The sequence below is a fragment of the Cetorhinus maximus genome, chromosome 30, assembly GCF_964194155.1.
Source record: "Cetorhinus maximus chromosome 30, sCetMax3.hap1.1, whole genome shotgun sequence".
Lineage (NCBI taxonomy): Eukaryota > Metazoa > Chordata > Chondrichthyes > Lamniformes > Cetorhinidae > Cetorhinus > Cetorhinus maximus.
Window position 1 is genome coordinate 5,683,862 of NC_135908.1, and position 25,897 is coordinate 5,709,758.

General features: G+C 41.9%; 1 protein-coding gene across 8 annotated transcripts in view; it reads right to left on the reverse strand.

The window, feature by feature from the left end:
* The window catches only part of hmg20a (high mobility group 20A), a 43,373-nt gene that overhangs the window by 11,945 nt on the left and 5,531 nt on the right, over positions 1-25,897 (reverse strand). For 4 of the 8 annotated variants that reach the window (XM_078532378.1, XM_078532373.1, XM_078532377.1 and 1 more), the window contains exons 2-6: positions 9,174-9,269; positions 6,764-6,911; positions 2,572-2,784; positions 1,531-1,663; positions 1,076-1,113 (exon numbers count right to left, since the gene is read on the reverse strand). In XM_078532378.1, the coding sequence (XP_078388504.1) occupies positions 1,076-1,113; positions 1,531-1,663; positions 2,572-2,784; positions 6,764-6,911; positions 9,174-9,268 (627 nt within the window). In that variant the 5' untranslated portion in view covers position 9,269. Of the gene's footprint in view, positions 1-1,075; positions 1,114-1,530; positions 1,664-2,571; positions 2,788-6,763; positions 6,912-9,173; positions 9,270-25,897 lie in introns of all 8 variants that reach the window. The other 4 variants (XM_078532374.1, XM_078532372.1, XM_078532375.1 and 1 more) reach the window with 1 other exon arrangement.

Below are 25,897 nucleotides of genomic sequence, written 5' to 3' on the forward strand. Positions count from 1 at the left end.
AGGGTGGATGTGGGTTTCAGCAGCAGAATAAATGACGTAGGAGTGGAGATGGAGTATTAAGACTCTATGCTGATCACAACTGTGCTGTCAGAAGCCCAGGCATGTCCACACACAGAAAGAAAAGAAAAACTAGAGATCTCAGGTGCTTAAACAACGAAGACACTGTCTGCCCAGTGTAGTCCTCAAACCATTAAGACCAGGACTGATTCTCGGTTTTTAGCTAGAGCAATGCGAGCAGCACTGCAATTGGCTTCAGCTTCCTGCACTAGGAAAATCAACTTGGTTATCCAGTGGTCCAAGTTGGAAAGGACACATGTGTGGATGTCAGATGAAAGAAAGATTGTTTGTGGCTATTATGCCTCCGCAGTCGTATTAACTGCTTGCACTTATCCTCTGAGCTTGTGTATGAAGAATAGTCTATTGGGATTGGTACCGGAAGACTGATGCTGCCTGTGGAACTGTAATCCAGTGCCTTCAGTAAAAGAAGCCAGCAAAAAAATACTGTTATTGTGGTCAATTGCAGAGGCACCATCCCCACCACTGCCCTCAGTGGTGGTTGTTCTGCTTGGAGAACAGAAGATTAACAGGAGATTTGATTGAGGTATTCAAAATCATGAGGGGTGTGGACACAGTAGAGAAGGAGAAACTGTTCCCGCTGGCGGAAGGATCAAGAACCAGAGGATACTGATTTAAGGTGGTTGTCAAAAGAAGCAGCCGTGGCATGAGAAACAACCTTCTACTCAGTGAATTGTTAGGATTTGGAATGCACTGCCTGAGAGTGCGGCGGAGGCAGATTCAATTGAGACCTTCAAGAGAACTGGGTAATTATCTGAAGAGAAAAGATTTGCAAGGAAAAGGCAAGGATGTGGAACTCGGTAAGATGCTCTTGTACAGAGCCAGCATGGACATGGCAAGCTGAATGGCCTCCATATGTGCTTTAACCATTCTATGATTCTATTTTATTCAATAACAATAAAGGCAAATCCATTCCGTTTTCTAGGTGTGTTTTTTTTTAAAATATATATTCATCGTTTCTAAGCTTGTAATGGTAAAAGTAATAAATTTGCAGTCCTACCTCAGCAACAGGGATGTTATTAGCTCGGGATCCTTCATCTAAAGGACAGGGGAGATATAAAAAAAATGATAACATGCCATTTGTGTTAGTACTCAGAGGAATCAACCCGTTGACAATATGAGACCTTAAGCTCAGTTTACTAACTGGTTTAAGTTAGAGGATATAATAACGTTTTCTTTTGGTTAATTTTATCCTTCTCTCCTGAACACAGATAAAGTAGGTTCTCTGAACCTGATCTTTATATTTTGGGATGCAGCCAACTGAGGGAGAGTTGTGTCTGAAGTTGCCTTTACTCGTTTCATGTAAAAATGTCTTTGAGTCGTGCAGAGGTCTGGCATAAGGAAACTCAACAAGGGGAGCAAAGAAAACTGAATTTCAGATTTTACGGAGCCAGTTGTACCCGTGATGAAACTGCTGACAACATTTCAGTGAGCAACAAGCCTCCCTACTTTTACCTTGGCTTAGCCCTTTTGTGTGCCGTTTGTCATCTGCTTTCTGGCTGAACCGTTTGTAAGCTTCGGTCTGTTGGTACTGCTCCAGCTCCTTCATGTAACGCTCTTTGTCTCTCTCTGCCTCATCTAAATAATGCTGGATAGACAGAACAGACTGATTAGAAACACAAAGGGTTATAGGGATGGGATGCATTTGGAATTTACAGTGTTGGAGTCAAGCAGAGAACACAAACTGATCATATATTCACCGAGAAAGCAACAACACAGAGCAACCACAGACAGACAAATTGAGTATTCACAAAGGCACACGGTGATTACGAGTGTACACACAGTGCACTCACAGCAATCTCTGCTTGGTTCATGCATGATTTCTACAAGAGTGTGATTACAGTAAAGAATCATAATGAACCAAATCAATTCCTCAGTGACTTTCATTACTATAGGCATCTTTATTGACAAATGCAAGCAGACAGGCCACCTTGAGGGTACAATGTGCCCTTGTACCAACATATAACCTGCTGCAGATCAATGATTCCCAAAAGGAGGTCTTTATTTAATTCCAACCACTGCAAAGGACATGCTAACCCCTGTTTTTCTTCTCACTCCTCTCACCACCCTTGAAGCTCTCAATGCCCCCATCATCGAATTGCGGCTCTCCAATTTCTCTCATCTTCTTTGTCTTGCTGCTGTGCCCAAAAATGGCCCCCGGTTCTTTACTCATGGCCCTCATATTTTTGTTGGGGGGTGGGGGGCGGTCGTGGGGGAGAAATGGGAATGAAAAAACAGCTTTACCGCATAAATATTAGAATGAGAGTTTACCATGGAAGGGAAATCAGGCTGGAGATTTGTGGCACAGCACACTGCTCCACCAAGGAGGTCAGGCCACCTATCCCACAAGTTCATGCAAGCTCTGCGGATCATGTCACATTAAAGCTCTGCTACCACAAGTAAGTATTACAAGATTGTATCTATACTCAGAGGAGTTGTGGGAATTCTGATGGCATCCACCGTTAGTTACAATTGTCCAATCCAGCCTCTCAGTACCTGCTTATCATCCGCAGGCAGTTTACTCCACTCATTGCCTAACATTCTGGTGATTTCGGAAAAGGGAACATCCGGCCGCTGTGCTCGAAGCTGTTCCCGACGTTCGTTGAGGAATCTCACATATCCAGTCAATGGAGCTTTCGGCGCATTGCTGTCCTTGGTTGCTTTTTTCCTTTTCCTTCCTTTGGGCCAGCCCCCTTTCTTGGCAGTTTTCTGCTCAACAATACAAAGAAAGGCTGCTTTACGATATCAAAGAGACTGAAAGCCAGCAGAAGGCACTCTGAAAGTTCCCAACATCGTACACCACATTGCAAGATGTAGCTCAACACTCACACCCCATCAAAAAATAAACCAACCCATGTGCATCTTGGATTGTGATTTGTCCTTCACCAGCTGGATCACCTCTATTTTTCCATTCACTTATCCAGCTTGCCGTTCCATTCAAAATGGCAGCTTAACTTATTTCAAGTCAAAACCACTGCGACCACAGAAAGATTACAGAAGCTGGAATGGATCAAACCCAACCCGGTATTCAAAGATGCTCAATTACTTATTGGATTAAACATTTCAATCTTTGCAGTCACAATACTCCATTGTCCAGCTCACTTTCTGAGCAAACCATAGAGTAGATAAAACATCTTAACATATACAACATCCTGCTAAGGACACTGCCTGGTATAGCACCAAGTCATAGAAAGAAGAACGTCTCAAATTCAACTCCCAGTCTGTGCTGAGTTGGCTGATCTTAGCCTAGTTGCTAGAGGTAACCTGGGCATTCTAGGGAAGGCGGGAGGCAGGGGAGCTAGAGTTCCCTTTGCTAATTGCTATGTGCCAACCATTCTGGAAATGCTGAGTGAGAAGGGTATTCGCCTCATCAGTGGCACTGCCCACTGTTCAATCACATGCCATTTACACTGCCATTGGGTAAAGCACTGGAAGGCGGCTGTGGCATTTGAAAGAAGCCACCGTCTTTAAAGAATAGAAATATTTAAATGTTTTGCTAAATAGTGTGTGCATTACAAACATATGTATAGCTTTGCAAAATAACCCAAACTATGACCAAAATGTAATTTTTCAGACATTTTACTATACGCTCCCCACAGGGAGGAGGGTCGTCTCCTACGTAAAATCGTGATTGATTCACTTTTGCACCCGTCTTTGAAATGATATTTGAAATTTTCCCAATCTCACTCTAACCACAAAGCTGGCTATTATGTTACACATAATAATGTTGGTAGACAGCTAATATATTACCTTGTCTCTAGACATAAAAGAAAGATAACCAGAGTGAAAACCATAAGGTCACCAATGTGATTTTAAACACAAAGGCATGCACTGTACTGAACAACAAAAGGCTTACAGTGTACAATACTTGAAATGTTCATCATTGCTCTTTCCTGCTGATTTAACTGCTTTGAATACACAATGAATTAATGTGGCTCTTTTCCGGTGTGAATTTTGCATTCATCAATGTAAAGGACATTAATACTGGGGAACAGAACAATATCCATTTCAGGCACAAAGCGGCAACATTGAATACTCACGAGTCAGGTAAGGCCCAGCGGATTGTAGAGATATGTGCCTCAGATCCAATCCGATTGTACCAATGTGCCATATTTTGCAGCAAACAGCTACTGGCCTCTCTGACAAAAGATTGTTAATTTAGTGCCAAACTAGGGAGAGTTTTATATTAGCATGATTGGAACTTTTAATTCTTACAGCCAGGAGAAAGAGGCTTTCATCCCACCGGTCTCAGTTGGATTCCAACAGAGGTCCCAGTGTCCAGCTCCCAGTGTCCCAAATAATTCATTTGAATCACAGAGCCAAGAGTTCTTCACTTGGCTGAGCCTGTGGCAATTCACTTACTTAGAGAGGGAGAAAATCCATCCCTAGCACTCCTAGCTGCCAACATAAAAGCTAGTTAGCCCATCTTGTTTTGGAAATTGTGCAGGGATGCAAGTGATCTGGAGAAAAACTACCTCCCCATATTACATGGTAAATATGCCACTTGGTAATGAGCCATACAGTCTGGAAGGTTGCTGGTCTGATTCCTGGCCTGTGAGGTAGTTGATCTCAGCAAGGCAGCACTGAAGCACTACAACTGGCCTCAACATCACTGAGCTAAATTGAATTTATTTTCAAATCACCTTGGCACGCCATGTAGTAATTCTAGGAGAGAATGGTAGAAAATTTGGGAATGAAAATTATTTAAACATCTAATGGGATTGAAAAGCCTTAAGCAATTTTTGCTCAAAACTTGAAACGCATCCTTGGAAAAATTATAATGAGCTATTTTACAGAATTAAAGCCGGACATCTAGCTACAACCTCCTTGAATCAAAAAAAGATGAATCTTTGCACAGCAAAATATACAAGTGACTGGTAATTGCACTGGCTGGTATAATAATGAGGTGCACTAAAGCCAGGGAGGTTCATTTGATTTAAGTTTGTGTTGCGTTAACTGATTTCAGCCAGAGCAATAATAAGGATGCTTCTCACAGGCATAGTGTGCCCATGTAACAGGAGGAAGGCAAACAGCCAGCCTGGGTTCCTGTATTCGATCACTGTCCAGCCACTCCCACTGAGGAATGTCCATGTGTCGGTGCCAGGTCACAAGGATTAAAATACAGCAACTTGGGTGAGGTACAAAAGGACAGATGTTACTGTTGGAACCACAATCAAAGTATGAGACAGAATTTTGGGGAGGAGATTGGAGGGAAACAAAAATATTAAAGAAATCTGGGCTCTAAGGTCTTGCACCTCTCTACCTCACTTTCCTCCTTTAAGACACTCCTTCAAACCTATCTCTTTGACCAAGCATTTGGTCATCTGACCCAATATCTCCTCATGTGGCTTGGCGTCATACTTTCTTTTAGAATGGCTCCTGTGAAGTGCCTTGGATGTTTTATTATGTTAAAGGCGCTATATAAATATAAGCTGGTCCTGTTACCAACCCATTCTTAGTATGTGATTTGCCTGGAATATTAAGTTAATCCCAGGCTTGTCCAACAAGCGGCCCGTGGCCCACGAAGCCCTTCTATGTGGCTCCCGGAGTTAGTTTTCAAAATGCCGGTCATTCAGGTAAGTTGGAGTGGAAGATTCTGCAAGAAGCTTCTCTTCCAGTCACAGGCTATTCCTCGCCCGCATTTGTGGGAGAGAAAGAGTCTGTGATTGGAGGATCAGTGAACATCAGTGGTGGTGAGTTTGTTGGGGAGAAGGTGGTTTTCTTTCAGGTGGGGTGGGAGGAGAGGAGGACAGAGTGCCAAGAGCTCGGGGAGGGAAAGAGTGCCGAGAGCCCAGGGATTGAACGTGTGTGTGTGGGGTGGGAAGGTGCGGGGGAGTGAGTGGGGGAGTGTGCGTGTATGAAAGAGAGAGAAAGAAAGTGTGTGTATGTGGGAGTGAGAGAGAGAGTGTATGTGTGTGGGAGTGAGAAAGAGAGTGAGAGTGTGTGTGGGGTAGGGGAAGTGAGAGAGAGAGGGAGAGGGGGCGAGCGAACGAGAGCAAGAGCATGTGTGTGTGTGGGGGGGAGGGAAGGGGACTGAGAGGAAGAGTGAGTCTGTGTGTGTGTGTGAGAGAGAGAGAGAGAGAGAGGGAGTGTGTCTGCCTTACTCCCAGTCTCAGGTTTCTCACTCACTCTCACCACCACACACCAACAAATACACAGTGGATGAGAGTGAGTGAGTAAAAACCCTGAGGCTGGGAGTGAGTCTGGCACACACACTATGACTTTGCTTTATGTTTGCTCAGTAAGTTGTTTCTTTTCGTAATACCTCAATCTTTTTTGAAATTTAGTTTAATGTTGTACCAAATCTCATCTTTCCAAAATTTGTTCATCGGCCCCTTGAGTGAGAAAAAAATTGGAAGTGTGGCAACTGCAAGCGAAAAAGTTGGACAAGACTGAATTAATCTGTTAGAGCTCTTCAATCTGCTTTATCTACATCCCTTCAACCTGTCTCCTTCCTTAATCTTCCTTATTGCCTTTATTTCCATTTCATGTTCACCTTTTTCAATTCTTTAATTAAATTTTCTTAAATGGCATAAAAGACAATTTGAATTCACCCAAATTAATTGCCAAAGAAATGTGAATTTTCTGTGAGGAACAAACAAATAGGGTTACTTGTGCTGGAGGAAACAATGCTTTTGCTGTGCGGTTTAGCAACCCAGGGATGAACACAGATGGTTTCCACACTCACCTCCTCCTCACTTCTTTGCTCATTGCTGTCTGCTGCCTGAGGGGACTCATTCTGTAATAACTGCACCTGTGACAGATCCTCCACAAACTCTGGATTGTTCAGAGACTGAGAGACCCCTGAACTATATGAGCCTTCTGGGCCTGAAAAACTGCATTAAAAGGAAAAGGTTTTAAAGTTTGCTGTGCAAAAAGGTCAGAATACAGTGCACAGATGTCACAAGGTCTGTTTAACATATTAGCACAAATATGCGACAGCAAAAAAACTGTACTTCAGTCTGTGTGCTTCTCATGCAATACTCTTAGTTTCCCATCTCAAATTGTTCCCACCAGCACTACCAGTGAGAGGTCTGTAACCACCATGACATCACCCTGGTATTATGTACCTCAAATACTCTCTCCAGACATAATCCACAACTCCGGAAGGACAAAATCAGTAATTGCACTGCTGGGTGCTTTTTGCAGTCCACAGTGAAATAGTACAAACAATTCACACACCCACCAGTATCCTTCATTGAAAAAAACAACATTTTTGCTGTGAAAATTTCAGAAAATCATTTACCCTTCACTGAAATCTAATGATCACACTACTGTGCATGTGCACAAAACACACAAGCCTGTCTTTAGTGAGGTCTGTGCAGGTCAATGACCATCATGAATTTATTGTAGCAAATATCTAAGCATTGTGGTTTCACTGTACTTTATCAGCGCTTTGATAAGTCAATGGCTTCTGCACAAACTAGAAATTGATGTTTCTATAACACATTTCAGGTAGGCGACTCTCCTGGTGGCACAGAGTAGTGGAGAACCAACAGGAACTGCCGCAAGTTTGGTATAATATTCCCTTAATTCAACTTTATAATGCAAAAGTGAAGCACCATTGGTTACAAGTCAGTCATTGGTAGTGGTGATGATGAGAAGAATTTAAACTGATGAACTGCATATGTCACACATTAGAGAATATACATTTAACTCCAAATCTTTTTACAGTATATTCATACTGTTACACTAATATTCAGTGACTGTACTGATTCTCCACAAGTGAAGCAACGATTTTTCCCATTTGGACATGCTACCTTTTAAGTAGGAATTAAGCTTAAATGAGGTGAAGGGAATTCATTTGCAACATCCGTCCTTTATAAAATGGCTCTTCACATTATGAACACTGATGTCTAAAAATCCTGGTTTGTGTGTGTGGATGTATTGTCTTCACTGGTATTCAATAGAGAAGAGTCCTTGGTCTAGACTGAATTAATCAGAAGCTGAGGCCTCTGCAACATCTTCAATGATCAAAAAAGCATAGCTTAATATATTTGTTACAATCACAAATGTAGAAGAAAAAGAGAGAGGCATCAAACTTTTGGCAAAAACATCAACATATGGAAAACGTCATGGAATAAGATCATTTTTGTAGAAATAAGTTAATTTAAAAAGTGAGAACATGTGGCATCTTTTCAAGCCAGCAGCTTGTGCTGCAATTACTGATTAGTTATATAACTGTACTGACAATACAATACACTCCCCTGGGATAGGGAAGATTTTTAAAAAATCTTCCCTTCGGCTTTCTTATCCTGCCTCTGAATGCAAGCTACTGTGTACATGTTGAGCAAGGACGGGATTAATCTTTTATGATGTGCCCATGTTTGAATGGCCCACTAATGCAGTTTGTCTAGGTTATCTCATGAAGAATGGTCAATGGGGTGAGGTCCTGATGGCATCTAGTGCCTGTAGAGTCATACTTAGTGCTTTAAGGCAGGGGCCTGGGGGTAGTGCGTTTTATTTGCATGTGTGCTGGAGCAGAAACAAGCTTTCTGTACAATCCTATCTGGCAGTACAACTTTTCCCCTGCCCCCTAATTCCCTTCGTCTCAAAATAAATTCTAGTCAATTTTCTTCCTCAGTGTTTCAAAGACATTTCAACTTCTTCTGGGGTACAGTTCCAATGACAACAGGTGCTCACTAACACATCACTAAAGTAATTATTATTGACCTCTGAGCCTGTTAGTGGCTGTCAAGGGGCTATGGGGAGCAATCCACCTGAACCCAATCTTAGCCTTACCCAACGTGAACCTATAGATATTGAGGGGATTTTTTTTTTGTCCTCTGTTACCCCAGCAGCACTGATTTATTGTAGCCAACAACTAACTCAAAGACTTGGAGCTTAATTGTTTGAACCTCCACAGGTCACTCACCAGCCAACACATAAACTGCATGTGTTTGTAGAGAATGCGCGCAGGTTAATAGGTGTTGCAGGTAATAGGTTTGTTGAACTACATTGCAGCAACGGTCACCGTTGGGAACAAATAAAAAAGGCAGTGCTTACCCAATTACCTTCCAGACTCTGGTACCCATGTGAAAATGAATTAAATACAGTACAATATTTTGTGCCTTTTGGTAAGAATGTATCTAACATACCCTGCATCGACTGTCAGATCAGCACTCTCCTTTGATACATCATCGTCAGCAAAGAGGGGGGGTAATGCTGTGTTCGACATGAGGCCATCCATCATTCTAAGAGGAAAAGATTACATTTTGGTTTAATTTTTTATAAAAAGGCACATCCACTCTTGACTGCAGTGGTTCGATTTAATTTTTGAGAATTAATAATTTTATACATTGTTTCAATCATTGATACATTGTTTCAACATCTATTTAAGTTAAAATAAAATATTGCTTCCAATGCCAAATAGTTTGGTTGGAATTTTTGTGCCATTCATAGGGCAGCTGCCTCCAGATCCAATGAAAGGTTTTAATCTATGTTTCAGCACTTCTGTCATCACTGCAGAGCTTGCTTGTCAGTAGTCTTCAGTTAAAAATCAAAAGAACAGAATCCTGTATGCATAAAATGCTGCAACTGTGCCAATATCATCTGACTCAATCTGCACATCTGTAAATTACTGTCAGTTCTGGATCAAACATTTTGACTGGTCAGGTATTTGTAACTAATAAAATGAGCTTCAGTGAGTATTTATTGGCATTACAAATGAGGTACATGTTATAAATGGTGGGCCTCAAAAGGGTGTTGCATCTTCTGTTTATTCACTCCTCATTCTGAAACTCATTTATATTCATGTTTATTTCATAAATGCAGTCGTGTAGTGGACGACTCTCTTTTTAACTTGCGTAGTCTTATAGATGGCATAAAACGGGACAATGATCGGGGGAAGTCATAAGTTTGATGCCCTAAATTGACAGATATCCTGGAGAGAAGAGTTTAAAAAAAAAACAAAATAGAAACAGGAGGAAACCGATACCTTGCAGGAGCATCTCATCATACAGCAGAAATATGAACCAGACTTATAGGTGAAGAAATAATGTGGTGGTTGGACAGTTAATGGAACTTTACCATACTGGAACACTGTTGAACTATGACCAGATTACATAAGAACATGAGAACTAGGAGCAGGAGTAGGCAATTCAGCCCCTCAGGCCTGCCCCACCATTCAATACGATCATGGCTGATCTAATTTCGACCTCAATTCCAATTTCCTGCCCTCTCCCCATAACCTTTCAACCCCTTACTAATTAAAAATCTATCTATCTCCTCCTTAAATTTATTCAGCGTCCCGGCATCCACTGCACTCTGAGGTAGTGAATTCCACAGATTCACGACCCTTTGAGAAAAGTAATTCCTCCTCATCTCTACCACCCCTTAGCCTAAAACTATGGGCTCTCGCTCTAGAATGCCCCACAAGGGGAAACACCCCCCTTTAGCATCTTATATACCTCAATTAGATCTCCTCTCATCTTTCTAAACTCTCGCGAGTATAGGCCTAAACTGCTCAATCTCTCCTCAAAAGACAAGCCCCGGATGTCTGGAATCAATCTAGTGAACCTCCTCTGAACTGTTTTCAATGCAACTACATCCTTCCTCAAGTAAGGAGGCCAAAACTGTGCACAGTACTCCAGGTGCGGTCTCACCAATGCCTTGTACAGTTGCAACAACACTTCCTTATTTTTATACTCTACTCCTTTAGCAATAAATGCCAAAATTCCACTTGCCTTCCTTACTACCTGCTGTACCTGCATTCTAGCTTTCAGTGACTCATGCACGAGGACACCCAGATCCCTCTGCACTGAAGCATTCTGAAGTTTCTCTCCATTTAAATAATAAGTTGCCTTTTTATTCTTCCAACCAAAATGGATAACCTCACACTTATCACGTTAAACTCCATCTGCCAAATTTTGGCCCATTCACCTAACGATTAAACATATGAAGATACAAATTAAGAGGAGGAGGCCACTCAGCCCCTCAAGCCTGCTCCGCCATCCAATAAGATCATGGCTGATCTGACTTCAATCTCAACTCCACATTCCCGCCTATCCCTGATAACTTTTCACCCCCATGTTTATCAAGAATCTATCTACCTCTGCCTTAAAAAATATCTAAAGACTCTGCTTCCACAGCCTTTTGAGAAAGAGAGTTCCAAAGGCTCACGACCCTCAGAGAAAAAAATTCTCATGTCTGTATTAAATGGGTCAACCTTCATTTTTAAACAGTGACCCCTAGTTTTAGATTCTCCCACAAGAGGGAACATTCTCTCCACATCCACCCTGTCAAGACCCCTCAGGATCTTATATGTTTCAATCAAGTTGCCTCTTACTTTTCTAAACTTCAGCAGATTAAAGTATAGCCTGTCCAGCCTTTCCTCATAAGACAGGCATTAATCTAGTAAACCTTCTTTGAACTGCTTCCAACGCTTTTACATCCATTCTTAAATAAGGAGACCAATATTGTACACAGTTCTCCAGATGTGGTCTCACCAATGCCCTGTATAACTGAAGTATAACCTCCCTACTTTTGTATTCAATTCTCCACGCAATAAGCAATAACATTCTATTAGTTTTTCTAATTACTTGCTATATCTGCATAGTAACCTTTTGTGATTCATGCACTAGGACACCCAGGTCTCTCTACATCTCAGAGCTCTGCAATATCTTACCACTTAGATAATATGCTTCTTTATTCTTCCTGCCAAAACGGACAATTCACATTTGCCCACATTATATTCCATTTATCAGATCTTTGCCCACTCAGTTAACCTATCTGTATCCCTTTGTAGCCTCCTGATGTCCTCTTCACAACTTACTTTCCTACCTTTGTGTCATCAGCAAATTTAGCAACCACGCCTTCGGTCCCTTGATCCAAGTCATTAATATAATTGTAAATGTTGAGGCCCCAGCACTGATCCCTGTGGCACACCACTCATTACTTCTTGCCAACCAGAAAATTACCCATTTATGCCTACTCTCTGTTTCCTGCTAGCTAGCCAGCCTTCTATCCATGCCAATATGTTATCCTCTACACCACAAGCTTTTATTTTCTGCAATAACCTTTGATGTGGCACTTTATCAAATGCCTTTTGGAAATTGGAGTACAGTACATCCACCGGTTTTTCTTTATCCATGGCACATGTTACAATCTAAGGTACCAAGATTTTTTTTTTGATAAATTTGGGTCAAGATCATAAAATTGATCTTTTGCAAGAATATTCACAATAATGTGGCATGGGATTTGGATCAGTGTGATATCCCACAACATTCTGCACTCGCTACATGGAATCCATTTGCGGCCAGACTACTTTGGTTTTTCATAAAAAGTCATAGCAGTTGTGGAAATGCTAGCTTTGCTGCAGACTTGAGCATTCAGTTGCTGTGACTCTAGACAGCCCAGTTGCTCTGGCCCTTCCAAACGTTTTTTCAGCTCGTCACTGAAAGACCTAATTAACAGGTTATGTCACAATGTCCTGACGTTACAAGTGCGAAGGAAAAAGAAGCTTGCAAACTGAACTGCCCAAGATTACACTTGCCCTGTAGTAGGGGAGCTACTGCTGAGGGTTTCATTTTTGAGTCCCCAGTGCAAGTGGAGTCAGATCAATGGCCAGACTGTACATTTAGAGTCACAGGAAAGCAAACAAAAATACCAGTTCAAAACTTAAGATAATTATTCAGGAACATAACAGTTTAGTTCTCACTAAAGAAGGTAAAGATAATATTCCAAATGCAATTAAGAAAATACATTAAAAAAACACACATTTTAAGCACGCTTAATCAGATGTTTGTAATTCCTATCTGTAATTATCAGTGCACACAAGGTTTCTGGGAATTCTTGTGGCACGATGGGTAGGGTCACTGCCTCTGAGCCAGAAGTTCCGGGTTCAAGTCCCATTTCAGGGCTTGATGGCCACGGAAGATGCATTCATAACGTGGCCAAACAGGTTGATTATCAACCTGTAAATCCTTCCAATATGCCTATGGCAGGCGGTAAGAGCATGAGTGTCTCCTGGTCAGCCACGCTTGATGTGGAGTGGCGTCCCTCAAGCTATAGCCTCTGGCAACCTGTTCTAGGAAAAACTAGATACGGAAACAGACATAAGTACGTGTGCTTTGTCTGCCTCATGCATCATTAGACAAGGGAAAACCTGCTAAGTCTTAGTCTCTAAGAAGTGGTCTCCACTGATCTTTACTGTAATATGTCAGCAGGGTGCTCATGATTGGGTAAGCCAGTGGTTGGAACAACTGAAAAATCAGCCTTGCTTTTCAACACTAAATTTCCATGACATTTACAAACAGTTGATGGCCTGTGAAAGCAATTTGAAGTTTATGAGCACTGTGCTGCTAGAAAGTATGATCAGACCATGGGAATCAGTTACAATTCACAACACATCAGGAAATTGGGAGAAAAAAATTATGTTAAAAATATATTTAAAATTAACATTCCACACACAGCACCAAATGTGCTTAAGAAAGCTAAAGATGAGAATGAAGAATTAAGCTGTGGAGCTGCTTTCAGGGACAGACTGATGTCCATCCCAAGAAATGGTTCATTACAAGAACGTCTGCAGAGAAGGTGGCCATATCAGCAACATCTCGACCAGCCGGTGCCTCCACCTATGTTCCACGGTGGTAGAAATCTAAACTGCAACAGTGCCAAGCAATGCCTGATGGTGAGAGAGGAATCAGTCTCTGTGACGTTGAGACTGTTCCTTTTTATATGATCAGAACGTGTGTGCCAAAATGACAGCATTTGGCAATATTTGTACATGCCACAAGTAGGAACACCAAATAGTAAAAGCATTAAGAGATTTTCCATCCACCACCTTAAACAGTCATGCCCTCCACCACCAACGCACAGTGGCAGCAGTGTGTACTATCTACAAGATGCACTGCAGGAACTCACCAAGGCTCCTTAGACAGCACCTTCCAAACCCACAACCTCTACCCACCTAGAAGTACAAGGCCAGCAGACATATGAGAACACCACCACCTTCAAGTTTCCCTCCAAGCCACACACCATCCTGACTTGGAACTATATTGCCATTCCTTCACTGTTGCAGAGCCAAAACGCTGGACTCCGTAACAGTACTCTAGGTGTATTTAAACTACATGGACTGCAGCAGTTCAAGGCAGCAGCTCACCACCATCTTCTCAAGGACAATTAGGGATGGGCAGTAAATGCTGGCCTAGCCAGTGACACCCACTTGCTGTGAATGAATAAATAAACTGGGCATCTCAAAACGCTTTACAGCAAATGAAGTACTTTTGAAGTATAGTGACTGTTGTACTGTTGGAAATGCGGCAGCCAATTTGCACCCAGCAGACTCCCACAAACAGTAATGTGATAATGACCAGATAATCTGCTTTTTTTGTGATATTGACTGAGGGATAAATACTGGCCAAGATGCTGGAATAACTCCCCTGTGCTTTTTCGAAAGAGAAATCCTTTACATCCGCCCAAGGAGGGTGATGGGGCCTCAGTTTAACATCTCATCCGAGAGATGTTACTACACTGGAGTGTCAGCCTTGACTCTTCTGCTTAAGTCCTGGAGTGGGACTTGAAGCCGGAACCTTGTGACTCAGCTAACAACGGGTGCTCCGATTGCAGTGGCAGCCCATGTCCTGCAGTGGAAAAGCTAAGCCATTTTAATAGCCTGGCCTTGTAAGGGTGAGCTGCACATACTGAACCAGTGCTGACAAACAACTCGCCAATCAGGGGAGAATGGCGGAGTCCTTCATTCAGCTAAAATGGAAGTTGAGAGGTTTTTGGGGAGCGAGGGAGGGGTGAGAAATCACAGGAGTGTGGAACTGGGGAAATGAGAGAAGATGGGATGATTTTTGTGGGGCCAGGAGGAGCATTCACATACAAAGATCATCAGTAAAAAAATGAATGCTGTAGTTTCTGTGAGCACCTCGCAGCTTTTTCTATAAGGGTGTTCAGCACGTGTTCCAAATGTTACCTGAAATTTGGCTCATGCTGTGACTCATTTGCATGCCGTAATGAGGTACTCGTCTGAGACGAGCATCGGGCTCTCTGGCTGCCCACACTGGCTAGAAACGGTGGCAGGGACATCAACAGCAGAAATGGGACGGTAAGTTTTTTTTTTCAGTGCTACTACCTCTTGCATGCCCAGCTGCGGCCATGAAAATCAGCTCCAGTGAAGGCCTTAAGCTGTGGAGGCCAGGGATGCCTCACACTTCTTCCCGACTTTATGCTGATTTCAGTAATGGTGGCAGCTAAGGTGTTACAATTGCTCTTAACCTGCTGTGCTGGGGAGAGCAATATAAACCAAGGTGAAAATCTCACTTCTGGTTACTATCCAGTGACTAATGCTAGAGGTTTGCAAGAACAGACCTCAGGAATTGACAGGATTAGGCCTAGATTATCTGTGGGGCTGAATTCACGGTTACAAAGAAAAATAAGAAAGAAGAGATTACTCACATTCCTCCAATGATAAGTGTTTCAAGTGAGCAGTACAGATTATGAAGGCCCTTGATTCAATCCTGATTGGTGCTGAGTTAAAAGATCTGAATTAGAACTTCAGGAAAAGGGGCTGTGACTACAAAAAGTTTCAATGTTCCTGAATCTGAAGGCGAGTAAAGCGGAAAACAACCAAAAAATGCGGCTAGGTTCCGATCACTACCCCAGGAACCTTGCTTGATCATGTACACCTTTGGATGTCAGGTGAGCAGGTTCGCAACTCTGATACCCATCACAGTTTAATAGCCTGCTAATACTCACTGTCGAGGCTAATAAAAGATGAATGGTTACTTAAGGAAACATTGCAGGGCTACCGACACCTATGGAATTTACCGAGGTATAAGTCACAACCTTCAGGGGATGTGGGGGCAGAAACAGAGAGAAAACTGAAACCTGAAACCTAAAAGAGGATCTGTCAGAGGCCATAATGACCACATGAACCACTCGATCTTCACTCTTCTTTAGTTCATCAGTAACCTCAATTTGGAGCCTACAACATCCTCTACCTACTTTTCATTCTCTTATAATTATAGCATTTCCTGTAGCTATCAATTGACAAAAGACCACAACTTCTGTCACAAATTCCAACTGCCCGGTGCACCCGCCAAAATGAGAAGAGCAAGTCAACTCAGGTTCACTCCTGCACCTTCATGTGCCAGTCCATGGACTGGTATAAGGGCAGAACATTTGGGGAGTGATGCATAGTATTGTTTTGGAGTGGTTATGTTGGGTTTGGAACAAACTACTGGAAACAATTAAGATTCCAGATAAATACTTGAATAGCACCAAGGGTAACCTTTCTGTCATGTTCTCAAATTTACTGGAAAGGAACATAGTTGAACTGTACCACAATACAGCTGATCTTTGGATAGTGGAAGCTTTATTGCAATGTTGTTATCAACAAATCAAGGCCAGTACTGTACTTTGTCACTTAGGTCAGATCAACTATTTACAAAGTGAATCAGGAACTTTGTGGCCTGGGTTCAAATTCATTCCAGATTGAAGGTTTTCTCTGCAACTCCTGCAAAAAAGGGCATGATCTTATTGAACGCTCCCTAATGCAGGTTAGCCAATGCTGCATTACCACCTATAACTACTGGTTTCCTTATTTAACGAGATATATAATTGCACTGAAGACAGTTCATCGAAGGTTCATTTGGTTGGTTCCTGGGATGAAGGGCTTACCTTATGAGGAAAGGTTGAGCAGGTTGGGCCTATACTCATTGAAGTTTAAAAGAATGAGAGGTGATCTTATTGAAACATATAAGATTCTGAGGGGGCTTGACAGGGTAGATGCTGAGAGGATGTTTCCCCTCCTGGGGGAAATCTAGAACTAGGGAGTATAGTTTCAGAATAAGAGGTCACCCATTTAAGATGGAGATGAGAATTGCTTCTCTCAGTGGGTCATGAATCTTTGGAATTCTCTACCCCAGAGAGCAGTGGGGACTGGATCATTGAACATATTCAAGGCTGAGATAGACAGATTCTTGAACTGTAGGGGAGCCAAGGGCTGTGGGGAACAGGGGGGGAATGTGGAGTTGGCCAAGGTCAGATGTTATTGAATAACAGGCTCGAGGGTCCAATTAGTCTACTCCTGTTCCTATTTCTTATGTATGTTCCATAACTAGTATGAATGGGGATGCTGTCATTCAGAGCGGTGTTGCAAATGGAATAATCAGATTGGGGGTGAGATACATGATGGGAACAGCGCAAAGAGCTTTACGCTGTATTTAATGCTCAGTACATGATCGGATTACGTTTAATAGAAATGAAGAAGTGGGGAGAAAAAGGACAGAATGTCTGTTTCCCAAGACTGATATTTGCAGAAATGTTGTCCTGTTCTGGGCCTCCAGAAATAATAAACTGAGATCCAAACGCAAAGCCCAGGGGAATGCTGTACTGCTGAGATTTGGAACAGTGAGGAGGTCAAAGTATTTGAACTTTGTAAATAGATGATTTTGATTCCAGTGACTGGGAAACAGTACATTAAACTATGCATTAAATGAGACAAGTTTGTTACAGCTAATTACTGATAGAATTTAGACATGGAAGGGGCAGGTGAGAGGTTTTTGTCTTTGATGCTTTTCCTGATATTTCTTCTATGGAATAAATAATTTGAAGAGCAGAAAGAATATTTTCCCATTCCCATGCTGAGCTCTTAATTCAGTTCCCATACAGAATCAACATCTGGCTGACCAACATCACCAAAGCAAACACTCAGTCCAAGGCCGACGAGGAAATGCTGGAAAGGGTTTACAACAGGATAAAGCGAAATAAAAGACTCAAGTTATGCAAACTGCATTCTGCGCAGCTAAGTAAACTGTTAAGCGAGTTTCGACATTTAAACCATTCCCGTTGTGAAGGGGGAGCTAACATTAATGCCAGATTATATATAGAACACGTTCCTCTCATTCACAAAAAAACACACAAATGTTTGTGCCTTTTGGTTCAAGGTTGTACCTAGTGGCGGGATAATTCTAGGGAATTGTTTAGTAATGTCATCAGGATTTAAAGGGAGGAGAATATGGCTTTGGTTACATTGAATATTAACATTCAAAACATGAGATACAAACTACTTGTTAAAAGTCAGCTTCTGTAATATTCCCAGGATGGCTGGCTGGCAACTTGCTCTCCCAATCTGCTGACAAAAAGGGCCCTTGAATGAGATGGTATTTATAAACAAACCATGCTGATGCCAGCCAAGTTCAAAAAAAGGAGAGAAGGATTAGCCTCACTGCCCCTAAGGTAAGTGGACAGTTGCTGCACCTGATTGCAAAGCAGATGCCAGGTGAACAAACATCAGGTCCCTTTGCAACGCACGGTCTTAGCTCACTGAATAGAATCACATGGTGAACCTATGAAAGCAGATCTCTACATGGAGCCATCACCCTCAGGAGAGAGGGAGAGAAAAGGGATTTAAAAAAGCAAGGTAGAGGCAAGTGAAGATACCACATTTTATTCAGGATTTATCCACACTGTTACAGACTTCACTGTGTGCTGCCAGAGCAGAAACTATCACAGAACCTGGAATTTGAATGACTGTAATGAGGTTTCGTAAGTGCCAGCTCAATTAAATGGGGTTAAAAGAAGAATCTCGCCAAAGGAATAGTAAAATATTTCTCAGTAGTAGAAGCCAAGAGCCAGCCAATCACAAGAGTACCTTGGCATGAGATGGAGCTAAATAGCCATATTTAGTAAAGGAGTCCAATGCTGACTCTATCAGTTGGGTATGTCTGTCTTAAACTATTGTTTATCTGGCACCACACTTAATTCTTTCCATCCAATTTTCTGTGGAATTTGTTCTTTCAGAGTTGATTTATTAGCAAATACTGAATGGCCTGCTTTCATGGCTGTGCCATTAAAAAAAATAAAAATTGGAGGCAGGCAGTTTAAATCGTTCGCTCTTTCCCAATATCAAATCTATACACATGACTTGTATGAGTTAAATGGTTGTCAGCAGGGAATTGGTAGCCATTACTATCTAAATGACTAGTAATTCCAATTTTACAGCTATGGTAGTAAACCACAGCAACCAATTCTGTTAGTCGCTTATCAGGGGATATGAAAAGGTAGCTCAGCTTATTACAAATTACTACACGAATTGCAAAGCAAGAAATATTAAATAGTGACTGCAGAACCTCAATAAAAATAACCTTTGGCAATCTCAAATTGCTTGCACTGCCCACTACAGAAGACTTTCGCATTTCCTCAAGATACAGGCATTTTGCTAGCTGAGGTCTCCATTACCCGAACCTGTTAGGTTCATTTTGCGCGCACAGTGCCAGAGAGAGCAATAGACGCTCTTCAGGTTCCAGAAGGAAAATTAAACTACAGTCAAAATAAAAAATACCTAGAGAGTGCACTGAGCTGGGATTTATTTACTATGCTGTAAGATGGCAGTGGTATCTTTCTAGCCTTTCTTGGGTAAAAGCCAATTGTAAACCAACACTTAACATCAAGAATTAGAAAAAAAGGCTAGGCCAAGATCGGAATCAGCTGAGATGCTTCCCACTTTGACATTCATTTTCATATGTGAAAAGTGAGGATGCTGTTGCCCAGACAAACATTATGACTACCTTCAAGGAACAGGGAAGAAAACATGAGAAGGAATGTTCCAACTTTGGTGTCGACTCAAGTTAGGGTGAAAATAAAGAGGTTGTGGAGTGGGGGCGAGGGGTCTACAATTGATCTGTACATCTCAGATAATAATAAGGAAAAAAAACAGGATTCCTGCTCCTGCTCAGGGTGATTCTGCTGATGTGCATATATGTGACAACTCGATCAGTGTGATCCTCCCAGCAGTCAAATAACTGTCCCACGTTCACAGTCAGGCCCAGACAAAAATTGGACACTTAAACGCTGGCCAGCAGCACCTTCAACAGAAGGCAAGAAAAAGGAAACTGCAAAATAAAAATCAATTCAAGGCAGTAATGCCAACACTTAAAAATAAACATCTGGAAACATTAATCACATCTCATGATCCAAAGTTATTTGAATTTATTTTGCTTCAAAACTCCCTCTGATAAGTCAATTATTCTCCTTTTGGTTCACAATCAAAAGGGTTTGTAAAAGGGACCAGTAGCTTGTAACCAGAATGTTATGTTCTCGATAACTGTGGCTATAAGGTTGAAATGCTTCAATAGCTAGTCCTAAAACTGGTCAAAAACACATTGGCACAATGGGAATGGCACAAGGAGACCGAATGGGACAAAAGATTTTGCAACACAAGTAGTTTCAATACAGCAGCAGTAAAGAATGAGCTGATTCTGCTGCCTCACGTCACTGGAATGCACTGTAGTGCTACTTATGGCTGTTAAATATTTACCAAAGGACTTGTAGTGGCAGTGAACAGGTTGTCTGTGGTGGGAATTCATATCGTGTACTTCACACACATCAAGCTGAGAGGGAGCAGTGGGAAAGGGAGGAGTCAGAGCGAAACAAGGATGGATTTTGGGAACCCCTGACTTTTGAGCTCTGAGCACTAGAGTGACTCGAAGATGGTCTAGTTACAGACATGCTAGACGTAGAGATGCCATGTTGTTACAACATACCACAAACATCAGACCCAGACCATCTGCTCAATGCCTGCTGTGATTATCAACACCCACAATAATTAGATAGGTGACAGATTAACAGAAAATGAGGTACTTGATACATGACACTCATTAAATACATTATCACCCCAAATTAACAATATTGATTTTAATGCGACAGGCCAACATGTGAAATATGTGAAACTCCCATTTGTGGGGGAGGGTGGGGGCGCTAAGATTCTTACAGGTGAGCCATCAGTCTGTACGAAATAGCACCTACAGCAAAAATCAGGACATAATATAATTTAGAGAAGTTTACAGTCCTCAAATAATCAACATAGATGGGATATCATACAAATTACAGTGTGAAGTGGTCACCCAAAAGAGGGCCTGAAGCAGGGAGAGCAAAGCTTGAATGAATTCTCACTCTCCAACTCCCCCGAGGTACATAATGACCCTGAAGTGTATATCCTGGTGTGTCATTTATATAAACACACACAGATGCCCTCAAGGATTGGTGTTACTCCACTTAAGTTGCAAATATTTCTTCAATTTGCTGACAGGAAATAACACAGCAGAAAGCAACAAATAGCAAGCTACAGCATCCACAATTTGAACTAAAATGTTTTAACGGACCACACAATTTCAGCTGCTGTGATATTGGGATTGATTTTCATGTATGGGAGGGGAATACATAGAATTTACATCACAGAAATAGGCCATTCAGCCCAACTGGTCAATGCTGTAACACTCATCAGATCTGGCAGCATTTGTGAAAAGAGAACAGCGATAAGGTTCCAGGTCGTGACCTTTCATCAGAGCTGGGAAAAGTCAGAAATGCAAAATAGAAACAGAAAATGCTGGAAATGCTCAGCAGGACTGGACAGGCAGCATCTGTGGAGAGAAAAACATAGTTAACGTACTGGAATCTGTTAAAATGATGTAGGGCATCAGAAGACTCATGGATGGAGGTGGGCAGAGAAAGGACAAGGGGAGAAAAAAAGAGTCAAGATAGGGCGAAATAAATTCAGTGAGGCAGGGGCAGGCTGAAATAATAGATCTAATAACACAGTCCTGCTTGTGCATTTTGGGAAGGAGGTAGACGCTTGAGATGGAAAGAGAACAAAAGGGAAGGTCTGTCATAGAACAGTGGACATTAAATGACAAGAGTTGCTGGGGCAGGCAGAGCCAAAGGGAATAGTAATGGTCAAGTAAAGAAACAGAAGATGGATCCAGAGGGGGTATGAGTGGCACAATGATGGACAGCTGCCAACCGAAAGCAAAACCGAGAAAAACAAGATCAAGACTGACACATGCAAAGAAAAGGAAACAAAATGAGAAGCAGACATTACAGTTTGAAATTGTTGAACTCAATGCTGATTCCAGAAAGCTGTTAAGTGCCTAGTGTAAAGATGAGGTACTGTTCCTTGAGCTTACATTGACCTTCCCTGGAGCACTGCGCTAAGTCGAGGATAGAAATGTCAGCGTGAGAACAAGATGGAACATTAAAATGGCAGAGCACCGGAAACTCAGGATCATGCTTGTGAACTGAACAGAGAAAAGAGTCACCCAGTCTGTGTTTGGTCTCCCCAGTGTACAGGAGACTGCATTGTGAGCAGCAAATACAGCTTAGTATACTTTTACTCTCTCAGTCATGACTCTTCCTTGGATACTGCTCCATATTGTGCCAGCCACTCCCATTATCTCACCCAAGTGATCAGTCTTTCATGCTGAATGTCTAAGCAACTGTGAAGCTTCATCATAACCAAGCTTGATGAGCTGACTTGAGTTGATCCAAATCGAGTGGAATGCCTGAGGTGGCGGCTGTGGCTAAGGACAGTGCAAGGCATTAATGCTGTCACTCACTATAGTCACCAAGAAGCCACCCAAGAAGCAGAGGAATTCTACTTACGTGTACAGGGTGCTGACCCAGGTCCACCCTTCCACCAGGATTTCGTCCAAGGCAGTGAATGAATTGTGTGTGTCATGAGTGTTATGAATTCCTTTGCTGTCCATATTTTCGAGCGCATTGCCTCTGAGGCTTTGCACCTCACTTAACAAGCGCCATACCATCTCGGCCAGGGAGATCCAGGCGCCGCCCGCCTCATGTTGAGAGGGGAACTAGCCAAACACGCCATCTTCAAAGGCACCAAAACGGTCACCAAATACACCAACTCCGGTTAGGGCGATCATTCTGAAGATTATAACCAAGCTTGATCTTGTCTAATTGACATATGTACAGGGGGGGCTTCCTAGCAATGACCATATTGATTAGCCAGAAGTACAGGGACAAATGGGGTTCTCCCTCAGGCTTGACTCAGAGATGCAGAAGTCAATTACAGCTGCATACTAGGTGAGGTCACCAGATCACTGCAGGTCATGGATCTTCATAGAGTGAACAGTGAGTGAGTCAAGGGAGGGAGGATGGAAGGTTTTCAGTTTAAAATTGCCATATTTTAACAGATCCAATATTAGATTCTTTTTTAAGTTATCCACCTGGAAGTAGCAAAAGCTGTAGTACACTGACAAGTTTATTCTATAATTATTTAACATAACGTTACTCTTAAGTGATGAAAGCAGCCACTATTCATGGATGATCCAAGACAATGAGCACCAGTGGGCTATTTGTCTGCAATGGATACCCGAGCCAAGCCAAACCCTGCCCTTACTTGATGCCAAAATCCTGCACTTCAAGTAGGCATTAGTGGAGAGTGATCAGAATCTTGGATTAGATGCCAAAGGGAGACTGATGTCCTATGGTTCAGCAGCTTTGTGAGAGGAAGGCCATAGAAAATTGGTTAAAAAAGAACGAGTAAACTGAAGCTTTTTGCTACTTTCTGGCAGAGTAGCCTAATTACACTTTCAATTCACATTGAACAGTATTCAAGAATAAGGCTGCCCATCAATCACACAGCACATTAGCAAAGCAGAACAAGAACTATTTCTCCTTCAGGAGTACTGAGATCTGATGAAATATTAATCATTTATTGTACTATTAGTTTACTGAATAATGGTATTTTTGAGGAACTTGCACTTACATATTTTAAGCGAATCATAGCCCAGCGTGAGCATTCTAAAGACTGGGGTTTAGTATTAGAGCGGTGATTTTTATCTAACCCACCCAACAGGAAACTAATGGAATTGAATTGGCTTCTCAGTGTTACTTGAAGTCACCAGAAACTATAATCAGGCACCGTGTAGAAAAAGCAGAGTTAGTAGGTTAGGATAGAATTATTCCAACTCTGGTGACCAGAAAACATTTAGTTACAAATATTATTTATAAATTATGTTTGATACACTTCTTTAAAAAAAGAATCAGGAATAAACAGGTGCCAGAGTGACTCGCTGCCTCCTCTTTCCTTGTTTTCATCCCCCTCTGGGCCAATTTCCTAGATTTCAGGCAGAAGGGGGAAAGGATACAATTGACCTCTGTGCCATTTTAATAGGGAAATGGAGAGAGTAGAGAAACAAGTTTATGTTTATACAGTGCCTTTCATATCCCAAAGTACTTGCTGTCAATGAATTACTTCTGAAGTGTAGTCACTGTTGTTTAGCCAAATGCCACGGCTAAAATACATACAGTAAGGTGCCATAATCAGCAATGAGATGAATGACCAAGTGTTCTGTTTTGGTGGTATTCTTTGAGGGATAACCTCTTGTACGGAACCATATCAAATACTTTTTTTGGAAGTCCGCCTAGACAATATCAAAAGCAGAACCCCACACCCTGTCTCCCATTGACCGTCTCAAATATTCAAATAGATTTGTCAGGTATGACCTTTCCTTCACAAATCCATTCTGTCTGATCAGCTCATACCAAGTGCTCATTTATTCTGCTCCCGATGACAGATTCCAGTAATGTCCCCACAACTGATGTTAAACTGACTGTGGGAGGTTTATGCCCACCTGCCAGGGCAATGGGTCCTCATTTTAAAGCCTGATCCAAAAGACAAAAAGTCTGTATTCTACCGATACTGCAGTGAAGTGTCAGCCTAGATTATATACTCAAGTCCTGGAGTGGGGTTTGAACCCACAACTTTCTGGCTGTGGCAACACTACTGCTACCGAGCCAACACTCACACAACCGCTACTTGTTCCTTTCTGTAATAGTACAAAACTGCAGAGTGTGCCTGTGGGTGGATAAAAGGTGAAAACATGACAATCTTCTTGGCTGTGTTACCCTCACGATTAAATAGCTTGCTGACATTTGCCTTCTAAGTTCTCACATGAAGAATGGATGAGGTACTGGATCATTGCTGGCAACCATTAAACAGTGAGCCCCATCAGAGATAAACAAAGAAAATTGATGGACTTGCAGTCTTATTTTATGGTTCATGTCAGTTTAATATGTCAGACACTTTGTCCAAGATTCTGCTTTGTAGCCATAACCAGCTATCCATTATTCTGTAATCCATTTAAATTTTTGACTTTAGTGCTCAAAGGGTTTTTCGGTTTTACTTTTAAAAACAGCGCAGACTCAAATGTGCACCATCTACAGTCTGGTAAAATTGTTCATCAGAAAATCATACTCAGCGTGGCTATGGTGAAACTGTGCTGGCTGAACTGTCCAATAGTAATTAGCAGCTCGTTGGAATAAAGCGTAAAGCTGTACCTGAACAATCTTACATGGTAATCGTTTTCTGGGCATTTTACAATTCCTCCACTATATCGGACAATCACTTAGTGATAATAAACTTTGCGGAAAAAATGCAGAGAAGTTTCCAAATCTATCTCTGGAATATTTCTGGTCACACTGAGGTTTTCTTTTAGCTCATGAGTGACTATTTTGTTTCTTTCAACATGAGTCTTTTTATTTTCCTCCACTTGCTTTTTCATTAAATCTAAGGCTGCAGATCTTCCACTTTTGTCATTGCTCTGGACAACTCAGCCTTTAACTTTAAAGTTCACACAAAACTTTGCCCCCCACCCCACACATCAGATGCTCCAAATGCCCCACTTCTTATTTGCTGTTCTTTTCAATGCCTTTACTTCAAGTTTGATATGGGCGAACAGGGTGCTGCATATACTTCTGTTCCTACACATGAGAAGAAACACCAATTTCAGAAAGAGACAGGAATAGGTACTGTTCGAGATCCTCACTTCAAACAGGCTGCTGGAGGAAATAGGACGGACAGAAAATATCACAAAAGTCAAGCTAAAAGGCGGTGAGTTAGCGCAGTGGTGTCAAAGGAGCTGATGAGCAAATAATTAAATTAGAAAACTTATATTGAAAACTTTTGAAGTTTCTGATCATCTATTAGATAAGGGCACCTCCCAAGGATGACAGTCCATGATCTGTTCCCTCATCACAGCCACAGCAGCATTGGGGTATGTCAAAGTAGCTGGCT